At 37.7% G+C, this 15,323-nt stretch overlaps 1 protein-coding gene across 1 annotated transcript in view; it reads right to left on the reverse strand.

Moving 5' to 3' along the window:
• Positions 1 to 10,793, reverse strand: part of LOC145661158 (uncharacterized) — a 54,801-nt gene extending 44,008 nt beyond the window's left edge. Inside the window, exon 1 of the mRNA XM_081726608.1 lies at positions 10,695 to 10,793. Within this exon, the coding sequence (XP_081582734.1) occupies positions 10,695 to 10,793 (99 nt within the window). The remainder of the gene's footprint in view (positions 1 to 10,694) is intronic.
• Positions 10,794 to 15,323: the final 4,530 nt, after the last annotated feature.

A 15,323-nucleotide genomic window follows, 5' to 3' on the forward strand; every position in this document is an offset into this window, starting at 1 on the left:
AGAGGTCACATAAGCTTAAAGAAGTCCGGCCAGTAAATTTCTTAAATTGAGAAACTCCCGCCCTAGGCATCGGGAAAATCCCGTAATTATTCTAAATGTAAAACAATAACGGAAAAATCCTGTTATTGCTTTGCATGTAAAATTTAGAGGTCAACGTATCATAATCAGTACGCTAAAGCTGAGGTATTAAATTTCAAATTTAGTACGTACATATCATTGAAAATACAATCCAAGCTAATGTTGGAAGCTACGTAGGCAATCCATAAATTTTGCCAATTTATATCAATATATTTAAGCAACCTTGGCTTCTTTATAAAACAACAGGCATTCAGGCATGCGGAAATATACAATTTAGTTTCGTTTCGTATGTTCAGGCTTAACATCCTTACGTAATACCGAGGTTATCAAGGAGAAGACTTTCGTTTGAAGTTACATCCGAACCGCTACTTTGTTTACGCATGAAAGAAGGGTTGTGGTTTGACCGAGAATTGAACATGGGACACCTTGATTAAAAGGTGAAAAGGAAATAAAACTAATGCAGATGGTTTGATGTGTGGAAACGTCACCATAAAGTTCACACGATTCGCATTTTTTGTTCTTTTTATTTTATTTTTTGGTTTAAACCAGGTTTATTTAAAAAAAAACAGCTGGTGTAAACCAGCCAACCCTAAAAGTAAATACTTCTTTAAAAAATATTCAAATAAGTAGCAAAATTCTATGTAGTATTTTTACTTCAAAATATTACATACCCTCTTTTTGGGCTGACACACAATCATAGTCATTCGTCTTGCAAATAAAATCAGAAAAATAAACACACTGCTGAACAAGACTGCACTTATTTAATACAAAAACACATTTACACGTGACGTTTCTATCTTCTAGCCAAGATCCTCATCAGACGTACACTCTGATGAGAACGTCTGATGTATCCTCTGATGAGGATGTCATCAGAGTGTACGTCTAATGAGGATTTTGGCTAGAAGATCGGAACGTCACGTGTAATTATGTTTTTACATTAAATAAGTGCAGTCTTAATCAGCGGTGTGTTTATTTCTCTTTTTGGAACAAAATAAAATTAAAATAAAACATAAGAAAAATACTTAGATTTATATGATACACTTAAAGGCTGCACATCTAGAGCTTTTGGTTTTGTATATTCTTGAAATTCTACAGTTTTATATAAGCACCATCACGGTTTACTCAGTCCTCAAGTTTTATGTATTTTTAACAAGAGGGATTCAACATATGAAGGGTGTGAGGTAAGAACATGGTAACCCACAATTTTACTATTTTAAGAAATTATAAATTTTCTGCTGCACAGTTCATTTTGAAAGTCGGAAAACTGATTTTTCACATAAGACTATATATGAAGGATTAAACGAAGCGATATGCGTTGCTGTTTATCTGGTGCTGCATAACTCAGCAATTGAAAATTTGTTAGTTACCATGTTCTTGGCTCACACCCTTCATATCATTACGGAACTCTCCCCACCCCACCACCACCAAAAAAAAAAAAAAAGACTACGGAATATATTTAAGTTAAGATAAATACAACTGCACAATAAACATGACTGAGTGGAGCTTTTGCGCTTCTATCGGGAAGTCCGGGATTCAACTCAGCATTCGACCATTCTGACAAAACTTTTCTTCATTCCATCTATGAAGTAGAAATAGTGCGTGTACTGTGAGTTGGCTGACTTCATTTCTTATTGTTTTTAAATCGTTATTATTACTAATTACCAGCAGTGACGGTTTTGCGAAGGTTAGGGGGACGGTCTTTCGGACTGAAGCCTGTTCCCCAAAATTACGGAATGTCTAAAACAAACGAAATATCTATTAGTTATGCCTTTACTCATAAACTTTAAGCTCCCGTCAAATAAAAATTACGAATGTTTAGAAAAACTAAACATTAGTAAGAAAAAAAACCTCCCAAAATACTTTTCTCAATCCGCTACTGATTCTCAGTATAAAATGATCTTCAAGGTTGTATCCGGAAGATTATCTCTAAATATATAAACGAAACGAAATACAGTATTAGTTATGCCTGTACCAGGGGTGCCCACAAAGGGGAGCTATGACGCAAAGTGCGTCATTGAAATATTGAAAGGGGGTAAAAATCTATATAAATATGTTTGAGGGGGTGTAAAAATTAATCGAAAAGATTTTTTTCATGGAAGAACACCTACGGATAGACAATTGAGGGGGGGGGTGCGTCATGAACCTAAGGAGGGGTGGGCACCTTCCTGTACTCATAAACTTCAAAATCCTTCCAAAGAAAATTAGGACATTTTAGAAAACGAAACAATCAGAGAAATCCGCCCCAAAGTACGTTTCTAAATCCGCTACTGATTATTTGTATAAATTAGTATTCAAGGTTGTATCCGGAAAATTATTGCTAAATCGTTGCACAGCTACAGTATAACAGAAATGTGGAAGTACGGTTAGACATATATATTGAAAAACGTACGCTTTGACGGATATATAGAAAAACGTAAGTTTAACTTTTGCACTAGAACCTAGAGTATTAAGCTCTTAGAAATGATACACAGACGACAAACTGAAATGATCCTGAGAAGAAAAAAATGTCGATAACTCAAAAGTTAAAATAAAGTTAAATAGCCTCTAAAATTGCCCTCAAATACTACATTCTTCATGTTAGCTTTAATTCGTAAAACATGTGCTCCATCCATCTTGATGGTGAATTTTAGAACGAAATATGTCATTTAGGTCATGGAATTCTTATCTAACTATAGAATATAATATAAGAAAGCTATTTAGATAGAAAAATCATGAAAATGAAAAAAGCCAAAATTTCCAAAATTCTCGTTTTTTTTTCAAAAAAGCCGGCTTTTTATGCGCAAAAAACCGTCGATTCAAAAAAGCCGGCTTTTTTGCATCTCTAGTAATTAATAATAATAATAATAATAATAAAGAGAAAAACAGGACAAGAAGGAAAATTTCTGCACACCCGGAACAAATTTTAAGAAACCGGGGCGTATGGTAGCCTTACATACTTATTTGCATGCGGAGTGTCAGTACGGAGCCACTACGTAGCAGAGTTGAAACAAAACCTCGTAAATAGGTTGCCAACTCAGGAAAACAAAATTACTGGCAAACCCTCAAAATTCTCTGTACAAATGAGAAACTGAAGACTGTATTGATCGTTATTGTATTTACCAGCAATTGCCACTTGTTTAAAATTATCGAAACAGATGAATAATACTGGATATTAATCTTTATGTAACAATAGTTGATTCATAAAATGAAATTTACTCTATAAACTTACACTTAAAACAAAGGAAATTGCTTTAAAAAGTAATTTTCTACTTTCAATAAATGTATAAAATTCTTTTACAATAAAATATAAGTGTTATCAAATTTGTTATGTTAAATAAATAAAAAAAACTGCAATACATTAAAAAAAATATCGATAATGTATAATACAACGGAAATTTGTGTTTGTAAAGACACTGTTGAAAAATTTCGATGTTCAATGTTATATTCTGGATTGCAGATTCCAAAATACCGGTCAGAAGCGAGCTAATAAGAAGTTTGTACCGGTCACCGGCCTTAATCAAAATCACAGCAAATACCAGCCAGTTAGCAACTCTACTCGTAAATCAGAATGCTGAATGCACCAAAATACTTCACCATGCATTCTATAGTTTCTGCAAAATGAGTTTAATGAAGATGATCATATAAAACAAAATACTGTGTTATAATTTTCCCTTTAACAGTCTACTTTGTGAATTTGTTATATCTTCCACTTATCAATTTCCTGTACGAGATGAGAATAACGGTTTCTGCGCAAGATAGAAAGAAAAAAATAATTTTTTTTTCATAAGGATTCAGCTTACGTAATAAATAATGAATAAGTTTAATAATAAGAGCCGAGGAGTGATAAACTAACTCAGCAATAATGATTGTAAGTATAAATATAAATATAAAAACAAAAAAAAAACATTTAATTCCATCATCGTTAGAATAAGATCAATATAGTGAATCACACGATAGTGTGAACATACCAAATCACACAATAATGTGAACAAAGTCCTGTTAGAAAAATACTCCATAAATGTGACACTTTTGTTTAATGTTTCTACCATTTATACAGTCCCCCACATTGTTTTCGTTCTGGTGGCGCCCCTAATAGAGTACAAACGAAAATTTCGCCTGCACATTTCTGTGCAAATGATGTACAAGCGATTGATATAATTTGTGATTGAATTGGATATGGTGGGGGCTACCATTTAGACAGCTCCTCTTTGTTTTCGTTCTGGCGGTGCCATTAATTGTGTACAAACGAAAATTACGCCTGCATGTTTCTGTACGAACGATGTACAAACGATTACGACAATTTGTGATTGAATTGGACATGATGGACGGCGTACCATTTAGACAGACCCCATATTAATTTCTTTCTGGCGTCGCCACTAATTGTGTACAAAAGAAAATTTCGCCTGCACATTTCTGTACAAACGAAGTACAAACGAATGGGACAATTTGTGACTCAATTGGACATGTTGGTGGGAAGCTACCACTTAGAGAACCCCCAGTTTGTTTTCGTTCTGGCGGCGCCCCTAATTGTGTACAAACAAACATTTCGCCTGCACATTTCTGTACAAACGAAGTACACACGATTGCGACAATTTGTGATTCAACTGGACATGGTGGGGGGCTACCACTTAGACAGCCCCCATTTTTTATGTTCTGGCGGCGGCCCTAATACTGTACAAACAAAAGTTTTGCCTGCACATTTTTGTACAAACGAAGTACAAACGATTGCGACAATTTGTGACTGAATAGGACATGTTGGTGGGAGACTACCACTTAGACAGTCCCCAATTTTTTTTCGTTCTGGTGGCGCCCCTAATTGTGTGCGAACATACATTTCGCCTGCACATTTCCGTACAAACGAAGTACAAACGATTGCGACAATTTGCGATTCAATTGGACATGGTGGGGGTACCACTTAGACAGCCCCCACTTTGTTTTCGTTCTGGCGTCGCCCCTAATTTTGCCCAAACAAACATTTCGCCTGCACAGTTCCCGACAAACGATGTAGAAACGATTGCGAAAATTTGTGCTTAAATTGGACATGGTGGGGGGCTACCACTTAGACAGCCCCAATTTTTTTTCGTTCTGGCGGCGCCCCTAATACTGTACAAACGAAAATTTGGCCTGCAAATTTCTGTACAAACGGTGTACAAACGATTGAAATAATTTGTGATTGATTTGGACATGGTGGAGGCTACCATTAAGACAGACCCCAATTTGTTTTCGTTCTGGCGTCACCCCTAATTTTGTCCAAACAAACATTTCGCCTGCACATTTCCAAACAAACGATGTAGAAACGATTGCGAAAATTTGTGCTTAAATTGGACATGGTGGCGAGCTACCACTTAGACAGCCCCCACTTTGTTTTCGTTCTGGCGGCGCCCCTAATTGTCTACAAACAAAAATTTTACCAGCACATTTCTGTACGAACGACGTACATAGGATTGGGACAATTTGTGACTGAATTGGACATGGTGGGGGGCTACTACTTAGACAGCCTCCATTTTTTCTCTTCTGGCGGCGCCCCTAATTGTGTACAAACGAAAATTTCGCCTGCACATTTCTGTACAAACGACGTACAAACGATTGCGACAATTTGTGATTCAATTGGACATGATGGGGGGGAGACTAACACTTAGACAGCTCCCCACTTTGTTTTCGTTCTGGCGGCGCTCCTAAGTTTGTTCAAACAAACATTTCGCCCGCACATTTCTGTACAAGCGATGCACAAACGAATGCGACAACTTGTGATTGAATTGGACATAGGGGGGCTACCACTTAGGCAGCCCTCATTTTTTTATGTTCTTTCGGCGCCCCTAATTGTGTATAAACGAAAATTTTACCAGCACATTTCTGTACGAACGACGTACATAGGATTGGGACAATTTGTGACTGAATTGGACATGGTGGGGGGGCTACTACTTAGACAGCCTCCATTTTTTCTCTTCTGGCGGCGCCCCTAATTGTGTACAAACGAAAATTTCGCCTGCACATTTCTGTACAAACGAAGTACAAACGACTGCGATAATTTGTGATTGAATAAGACATGTTGGTGGGGTGCTACCAGTTAGACAGTCCCCCACTTTTTCGTTCTGGTGGCGCCCCTAATTGTGTACAAACATACATTTCCCCTGCACATTTCTGTACAAACGATGTAGAAACGATTGCGACAATTTGTGATTCAATTGGACATGATGGGGGGGAGACTAACACTTAGACAGCTCCCCACTTTGTTTCCGTTCTGGCGGCGCTCCTAAGTTTGTTCAAACAAACATTTCGCCCGCACATTTCTGTACAAGCGATGCACAAACGAATGCGACAACTTGTGATTGAATTGGACATGGGGGGGGCTACCACTTAGGCAGCCCTCATTTTTTTATGTTCTGGCGGCGCCCCTAATTGTGTATAAACGAAAATTTCGCCTGCACTTTTCTGTACAAACGAAGTACAAACGATTGCGATAATTTGTGATTGAATAGGACATGTTGCTGGGGGGATACCAGTTAGACAGCCCCCAATTTTTTTTCGTTCTGGCGGCGCCCCTAATACTGTACAAACGAAAATTTGGCCTGCAAATTTCTGTACAAACAATGTACAAACGATTGCGGCAATTTGTGATTCAATTGGACATGGTGTGGGCTACCATTTAAGGGAACTCCCTCGAGAGGAATCACTCTACTTATTTATTGCAAAAAGCAGAATTTAAAAATTCGCATTCGTCCAAAGTTATCGTGGCAAGTAACAGCCGTTTGTATGTACGTACTAATATCGATAAGTTCCACTACGCGATCCCAATTAATACTTCATATACCCGCGCCACACACACACACACACACACTAGGATATATACACACGAAAGTATACCTGGTAGTATCCACATGCTTACGCCGGAAATTAGAAACAAAAACACACACACACACACAGAGAGAGAGAGAGAGAGAGAGAGAGAGAGAGAGAGATAGAGAATATCTTGTTGTACAGCGGGGGACACTTCTAAATGGTACAGCCATATGGAGATTTACGGCTAAGGTGTACCATTTAGAAGTGTCCCCCGCTGTACCTTTATACTGAATGCACCATTACTCACAAAATCAGTTAAAAAAGAAAAAGGAAAAAAGTTGTAAATGAAACTTTCAAAGATTGGTACCAATGCTGCGTGTCACACATGAGATTATTCCATAATGCTTGATTCGTAATATGATGTATATGGGTTTCTTAATGGTAGTATAACAAAATGCCTTCAAATTGACCACTAAATAAAAAGTGAAATTTATTTCTCAAATTTTGTAAAATCGAAGTCGGTGGGCATTATGGGAACAGTCTTTAATAACAATATATGCAAATAAATATTAATATACTTCACTTTTTCCAGTGGGTGCAAGAAAGCTTCGAATAGTGTTTGTTGTCATAAGCATTAGCTGATGTAAATATATATATATATATATATATATATATATATATATATATATATATATATATCGGGTGTTCTAAAAATGGCGCCCACGGACCACAGGGCACTATTCTACAGGCCAAAATGAAGAGAAAATATTCTATGGTGTTTTGCTCTCCGGGGCCTCCTTCAGCCGCTACCGGGAATCAAAATTTAACAATGTGGCAACGTCGCAGATTAACTTATAACCGTTAGCATTGCTCTTTGAGTACATCATGTAGATAAATCGATCGTTACACTAATAATTGTTGCTAATATTTATCTATATCGACTTTAGCTGCTGTCTGCAAAGAATGGTGTGACTATTTGATAGATTGGTATATCTACTCTACGGTTCTTTATTTGCGACGTTGCCACATAGTTCAATTTGAGTCTCCAGACGAGAACCCGAAAGGTATACATACACACACACACACACACACACATATATATATATATATATATATATATATATATATATATATATATATATATATATATATATATATATATATATATATATATATATATATATATATATATATATTGCTTTATTTTGATTTGTAGAATAGTGCTCTGTGGTCCGTGAGTGTCATTTTTAGAACACCCGATATACCCGATATATATACAGATAGATAGATAGAGATAGTGATAGCGATATATCAGGTGTTCTGAAAAAGGCGCTCACGGGCCACAGAGCACTATTCTACAGGCCAAATAAAGTGAAAATATTATATGATGGTATGCCCTCTGCTGTGCCTCCTTCAGCCACAAAGGGGAATCAAAATTTTACAATGTGGCAGATTAACTTGTAGGCATTAGCATTATTCTACCAATACAACTGGTAGTTGAATCGATTGCTACACTAATAAGTGATGCCAGTGTCAATCAGTATCGACTTTAGCTGCCATCTTGATAGAATCGATATAACTATTCAATACATCGGTAGATCTAATCTATGGTTCTTTATTTGCGACACTGCCACACAGTACAATTTGTGTCTCCAGACGAAGACTCGAAAGATATACAAATATATATATATATATATATATATATATATATTCTGCTTTACTTGGACTTGTAGAATAATGCTCTGTGGTCCGTGGCCGCCATTTTTAGAACATGCGATATATGCAGAGCCGTAGCTAAGGGAGGCGAGCGCGGCGGGGGCAAGGGGGCGCCGAACGAGCAAGAAGATAGTAAATGACGCGGTGTCGGAAAAGAGTAAATGACGCGGCGCCCTCTAAATGAATTGGCGCCCTATAAAATCAATATTGTTGTCGATTTGCAAAGAAATACATTTGTTAAAAATGTTCTTGCTTGCTCCGCTCACAATACGTTTCAATAAGAGTCACAATAAGTTTTCACTTATTACTTAAAGCAAGTTATTACATACGATTTGTTAATGACGATGTGATATACAAGGTGTCGAGTAATGACTTATAGTGTACGCAAGAGCCTTTTCTAAATCCGAAACGGTCAGTCTGAAATACATGTTCAGCATTGTGATGGTGATGAGTTTGCTTAGTTGATCACGCATTTCTACCCAATCGGATTAATCACGATGCTGATAATAAAAGTATGAAAATGAGAGGAGTGAAGTGACACACGCAAGCTACTGTTTGCGTTGGAAAATTAAAAATGAAGAAAAAAAGGGAAATAATTACATATTTGAAATCGTATAATAGGGGCTAAAAGGATCAGAACTTAATCCAACGAATTTCGTGTTTTTCAAAGACTGATCACCACAAATGATTTTTAAAAATTCCATTGACATATGTAGGGATGACGCGAGACGCGAGAAGTCTCGTCTCGTCTCGCGTCTCATCTCGCATTTGCGAGACGAGACACATGCGAGACGCGAGACGAGACTTGGTTAAGTCTTGCATGAGAGGTCTCGCGAGACTTCTGGCAGTCTCGCAACATTTGTGAATTACATTTAATTGTATATTTAGTGATTTTACATTTATTGAGTTTTCTAAGTTGAGCGTTAATGCCTCCAGGAACAAAAAAGTGATTGGGGCAATAGACGTTTTATGAGATTTATTATTATTCGAAGGAAGAATTACATTGAGAGGAAGGAAGAATTACTGATTGTGGACTGGGTAGCAAAGAAGTATGTTCCATTCTCCTTTCTTCAAGATGAGACTACAATCAATTTTTTTCATCATATAAATCCATCAATAAAAATGACAGGACGAAACTCCTTGAAGAGCATGGTATTGCTACAATTTGATACTATGCAAAAAGAAGTTATGAAAGTACTGCAAGGTAATAGATCTAAGGTGTCTTCCACTATTGATGGCTGGATTGCTATCAATGGTAGATCTTATTACGGAATAACTGCTCATTTTATAGATGATAACTGGAATCTTCAGTCTCTTTTGATTGACTTTGTTCCATACATTGACTTTGTTGACTTGGTAAACATACTGGGAAGGACATAGCTAAATTGTTGCTTAATACTCTTAAGAGTCCCAATCCCGGCGAAATTGAAATACTGCTAATTTTACAGTAATTATGTGATATCTTCAAATAGATAAAAGATAATTGAAATATGGAACAAGAGCGCCCTAGACAATATTATTTTGCGTGAGGTACCGTTATCACAAATCACCTAGTGGCTTTCCGTTTTCAGATGTTTAGAAACGCGAAAATAAGTGCCGCTTTTCCAAATGGCTCGAAATCGAAAGCAGATAAGTGAGTCGTGATAACGGTTTCTCATGTAAAATAATATTGTCTAGGGCGCTTTTGTTCCACATTTCGATTATCTTTTATCTATTTGAAGATATCACATTAATACTGTAAAATTAGCGGTATTATAATTTCGCCGGGATGGAAACTCTTAAGACCTACGGGATAGAATCCAAGATTCAAGGGATTACAGTGGACAATGCTACTGCCAATTCTATTTTTATGCAAGAATTGCAATTTCTCTTGCCCGATTTTGACAGCGAGAATCAACATTTTAGATGTATGGCTCACGTACTTAACCTTGCGGTGCAAGATTTGTTGAAAGTTTTAAAGGTGGGAAACAAGATGGAAGATGAAATACCAGGGCCTCGGAGGACGAAAGTGATAGTGACAGTGGTGCAGATGACAGAGGGGAGATAGAAGACAAAGACGAAGGGGAACGGAATTGTCTGGAAAAAGTTAGGGAACTTTCAAAGAAAATCAAAAGCTCTGAACAATTTAAGCACCGGCTTACAAGTGCTTGTGAAACAGCAGGAGCAGCAACGAACATTTCTCCTATAGTTGACGTTCCTAATAGATGGAATTTCACCCACGAAATGCTGGATATTGCCATAAAGTTGAAAAAGGGCATAAACTGCTTGTGCGACAGCGATAGAGACCTCAGATATCTAAAATTAGCTGAAGAAGAATAAGAAGAATGGCATGTCCTCGAGCAAATTCAAAAGTTCCTGAAAATGTTCAAAAAGGTAAGTGAACAATTAGGTGGAAGCAAATACGTTACTTTGCCATCTGTTGTGAATGTGAATTTACTTCTAGACAAAATAGAGGACATAATGAAAACATTAGATACGAAAGTGGCGCGAGGGACAAGCTGGTCAAATATTATCGACTGACTAATTGGTTATATTGTGCCGTGTTGATACTAGATCCACGGCATAAATTATAAACTTTCGAGCTTACGCCATGGGGCCGTGAATTGAAAACCAACTCATTTTCGGTTTTCACAGAATTGCTAAAGAAGTACCAAAATAACGAAAGAAGAATTGATCTGCCGCCAACGTTTTCGTCATCGGAGAGTGTTGAAGAATTTGATGTTAACAGTCTGTATGATAAGCGTAATCGAGAAAACCCAATGGATCATGCTGATGATGAGTTGGAGAACTACCTTTCAATTCCCCGGTGTGATGCCAAGCAAAATATACTAAAAAGGTGGCACTTGCAAGAACAGAAATTTCCTATACTAAGCTCAATAGCAAGAGATTTGTTTAGTGTAACTGCAACTTCAGTCCCTGCGGAGAGGTTGTTCTCTAAAGCTGGACTTGTAATGCGAAAACAAAGAAACCATCTCAGCCACGAGTCAGCCAAAATTCTGATATGTATAAATTCTTGGGTATACAACAACGAAATTTAATTTAATTAAAAAGTTGTAATTTAATTGGGTAAGTCGAGGATAAATATTCATCATAAGTAAGAAAAGGCAGTTTTTACAACACCTAAAGTATAGTTTTTCTTGCTTATTCTTAAAAAAATACTTATGTCCTGAGTCAGATTGATCGAAATCCGAGAAGTCATTACCACTATCATTGTCTAAGCTTTCTGTTAGAAGCATTACAATTTGTTTACATTCTCGTAACCATTGTAATAAGTAAATGTAAACAACATGATAATAAAATAGAACGTATAACTTGACCAAGCAGAAAAGTATTATAGGCCTGAGCATTATTCTTCACCACTAACGGCTCAAGTACACTTACTTTTTTTTTTTTTTAAGAAAAATGAATAACCTCTCATTTGAGTAATAGGAGCACTGGCGCCTAGTCTGTCAGACCCAACATTTGCTTTTCTCCGGATAGAATGCCTCTCAGCAAGCGATAAAATGCGGTCTACAACAGGTGTTGAAGTAGGGAGTTACACGAAACCGCGTTCTTGTAAGGTCAGCATTTTACTTAGCTCAGAATCAAAAGACGTGTGGTCAAAAGACAGGATTAAAAGACAGGCTGTCGGATTAACCAAATCTTTTCAGGTTTTGATATTCTGGCAACACTAAAGTTAGTTCAACTGTATGATCTGGAAATTGATCCAGAAAGCTTTTTTCGTCTCAAGTATAGTTTGCTGGATATTTTGATTCTCGCAATTGTTAACATATTTCGTTGTCCACAAGTCCGTTGACACAAGTACAGTAATGTTATTCCTTGGTGGTTGGTAAAAAAAGGGAAATAGGCGACAATAGATGGCAGCACTGTTCTTCTACACGAGTAACGTATTTTTATATTTTCTCTGCTGCTACCACAAATTTAATGGTAAAGAGTTTAAACTTTCCGGAAACGTTATATTCTTTATATCCTAGCCTTTGGCGCGGGAGACCCGGGTTCGATTCCCGGCGGGAGCTCATGTGGTTCGGATTCCACGTTAATCAGTAGGTCCACGTCTCATATAGCCTCGCTGCTGAACGGGACATAAAACACAAAAATCAATCAGTCAATCAATCTTTATATCCTAATTACATTGGCGACTTTTTTTCGGGGCAAAAATCTGCCCGCATAGCATACTGGAAAATATTGCTGGAGACCTCTAAGCTGGGAAACAATGCTGGATCCAGCAACAATTTATGCTGGTTTTGCTGTAAATTATGCTATTAATTTGACGAAAATTAATGGTCCAGCAATCAAATTCCAGCACAACTTTGCTTTTAATTTGGAGCGGAGGGGACACAAGTTCGGACACCACGTTGAACTCTAGGTTCCGTCTCCTTAGGATGTTAAGGACATTAATCCCATGGAAAGCAATTGCAAACCACCAAGGATTCACCTTGCCAAGGGACTTTTAGGTCAAATACCTACCTTCGGACAGAATATCACATCATCATTCATTAACAGCCATAGAATAACACATTGCAAAATTTTGACCCAGAATATATGCGAGACTGCGAGACCATGCGAGAAAGTCTCGCGCGAGACGCGAGAGGAGACTCAAAATGTTATGCGAGACGCGAGACGAGACGAGACGCGAGGCGACACCAACATTTGAGACTGCAAGACGAGACGAGACTTTTACATTTCTCGTCTCGTCTCGTCTCGCGTGCATCCCTAGACATGAAGTGCTTCCAGTTTGAAAGAATTTATTGGGATCATTCCTCCATCAACTACTTGTATCGCCAGGATATGTTTTCTGTGCATACGTATCAGTTGTGCTCTGTTTTTTCTATCTACATACAGACAAAACATAACCTTCTGATTTTCCGTTATATTTCACAAAATATTTTTTATAGTAAAAGAACTAATTAACTTTATGGCCTATAGAACCCGGAGGTTCAATGTCGAGTTCATAAAACCTCTCCCTATTTCTGTGAGATTCATCTTAATACTGTCCTTCCATCTGCATCTACTGTACGTCTTCCTAATGCAAGTTTTCCAATTGGATTTCCAGTCAAAACTTTTAAAGCGGTCCTGCTTTCTTTCATTCTTGCTACATGACCTGCCCACCTGAGCCTCCATGACTTGATGACCCTAACAATGCTTGGTAAAGGGTGTAAATTATGCAGTTCCTCGTTATGAAGTTTCCGCCATTCCTGATTGCCGTTCCTCTTGGGTTCGAATATTCGTCTCAGGATTTTATTCTCAAATATGTTCAGTTTGCGTTCTTCCATTAAAGTAAGCAACCATGTTTCGCAACAATACAGAACAACAGACATGATTATCGTTCTATATATTTTGATCTTCAAATTCCTCGACAGAATTTGCGACGACAAAAGATTTTGAACTGAATAATAATACGAATTCCCTGCTTTCAGTCGACATTTAATTTCCTTGTGGATATGATTTTGGTCTGTTAATATTGATCCTAGTTACTTGAAAGTATCCAGTTTATCGAAAACACTATTTGATACTTTCATGCATCCATAATTTGTAGTATTATAATGCTAGTGAACTTCCATGTACAGTGCTAGAAATTTGTATAAAGGCAAGGGACATTTGAAAATAGGTGGAGACAAAAATGTCGAGGATGGATAAAGATGATATATTTACAAAGTAGTATCGTATAGTGTACAAAATCAAAGGCATATCATTTGTTAATACGGCACTGCAACGCGTAGTTTATACAAAAAGAAAAATGAGACGATTGCCGGGTGGAAATTGGTATAAAGGTACTCACGGTTACTTGTTGTTTGGAGCCCTCTACAGTTCAGCATCACTCCTGATGCGCCTTTGAGAATCAGCTGACATAGTGCGATAAGAGAAGCGCGGGTGTGAACTTCTGTGAGATGTTGTGTGGGTCATACCTAACGGGAAATTGTTGTCGAGTGAGGAACAAGCAATGTCTGTTCGTACAAACACATGGGTCTGTCAAATCGGCAAATTGCAAAACGGTTAAATCGTTCAAGTTATGTAGTTGATAATTACGTTCGGTAGGGCGCACAATGCGGAAAGAACGGGAAGTACGGTAGAACGAGTAAACTCTCGGAGGCTGCGAAACGATTTCTTGTGCGCAAGGCAAGGACCGGAAATATGTCATCTTCTCAAATTGTTGCTTCTTGCAACTTACCTGTCACATCTAGAAGAGTGTGTCAAATTTTGAATCAAGATCCACATCTTTCATTCAAGAAACGGAAGTGTAAGCCACCCCTTAGTGCATCGTACAATCAGGCGCGACTCCACTTTGCGGAAACACATATGTCGTGGACATCCGAATGGAATTATATTATGTTTAGTGATGAGAAGAAGTTCAATTTAGATGATCCAGATGGTCTCCAACACTATTGGCATGACCTTAGGGAAGAGGAGCAAGTGCAAATGAGCAGAAATTTTGGTGGAGAAAGTGTTATGATTTGGGCAGCGTTTTGTGTTAAAGACACATCCAATATTGCATGGCTCAACCACAAAATGAATTCACTGACGTACACAGAGATGTTAGAAATAGAATTGCTGCTGATGTATGAGGAGTTGGACAATCAGAACCTAATTTTCCAGCAGGATAACGCTGCTATCTACAGAGGAGCAGCAACTCAAAATTGGTTTCAACATAAAGGTATCAAGGTTATGCTGTGGCCAGCGAGAAGCCTGGACCTTAACCCGATAGAAAACCTATAGGGCATCCTTGCGCGCAATGTTTATGGCAATTGACGGCAATTTGGGACGATTGCTGA

This window comes from Thermobia domestica, chromosome 9 (genome assembly GCF_964235325.1).
Source record: "Thermobia domestica chromosome 9, izTheDome1.hap1.1, whole genome shotgun sequence".
In the NCBI taxonomy this organism is placed as follows: Eukaryota; Metazoa; Arthropoda; class Insecta; order Zygentoma; family Lepismatidae; genus Thermobia; species Thermobia domestica.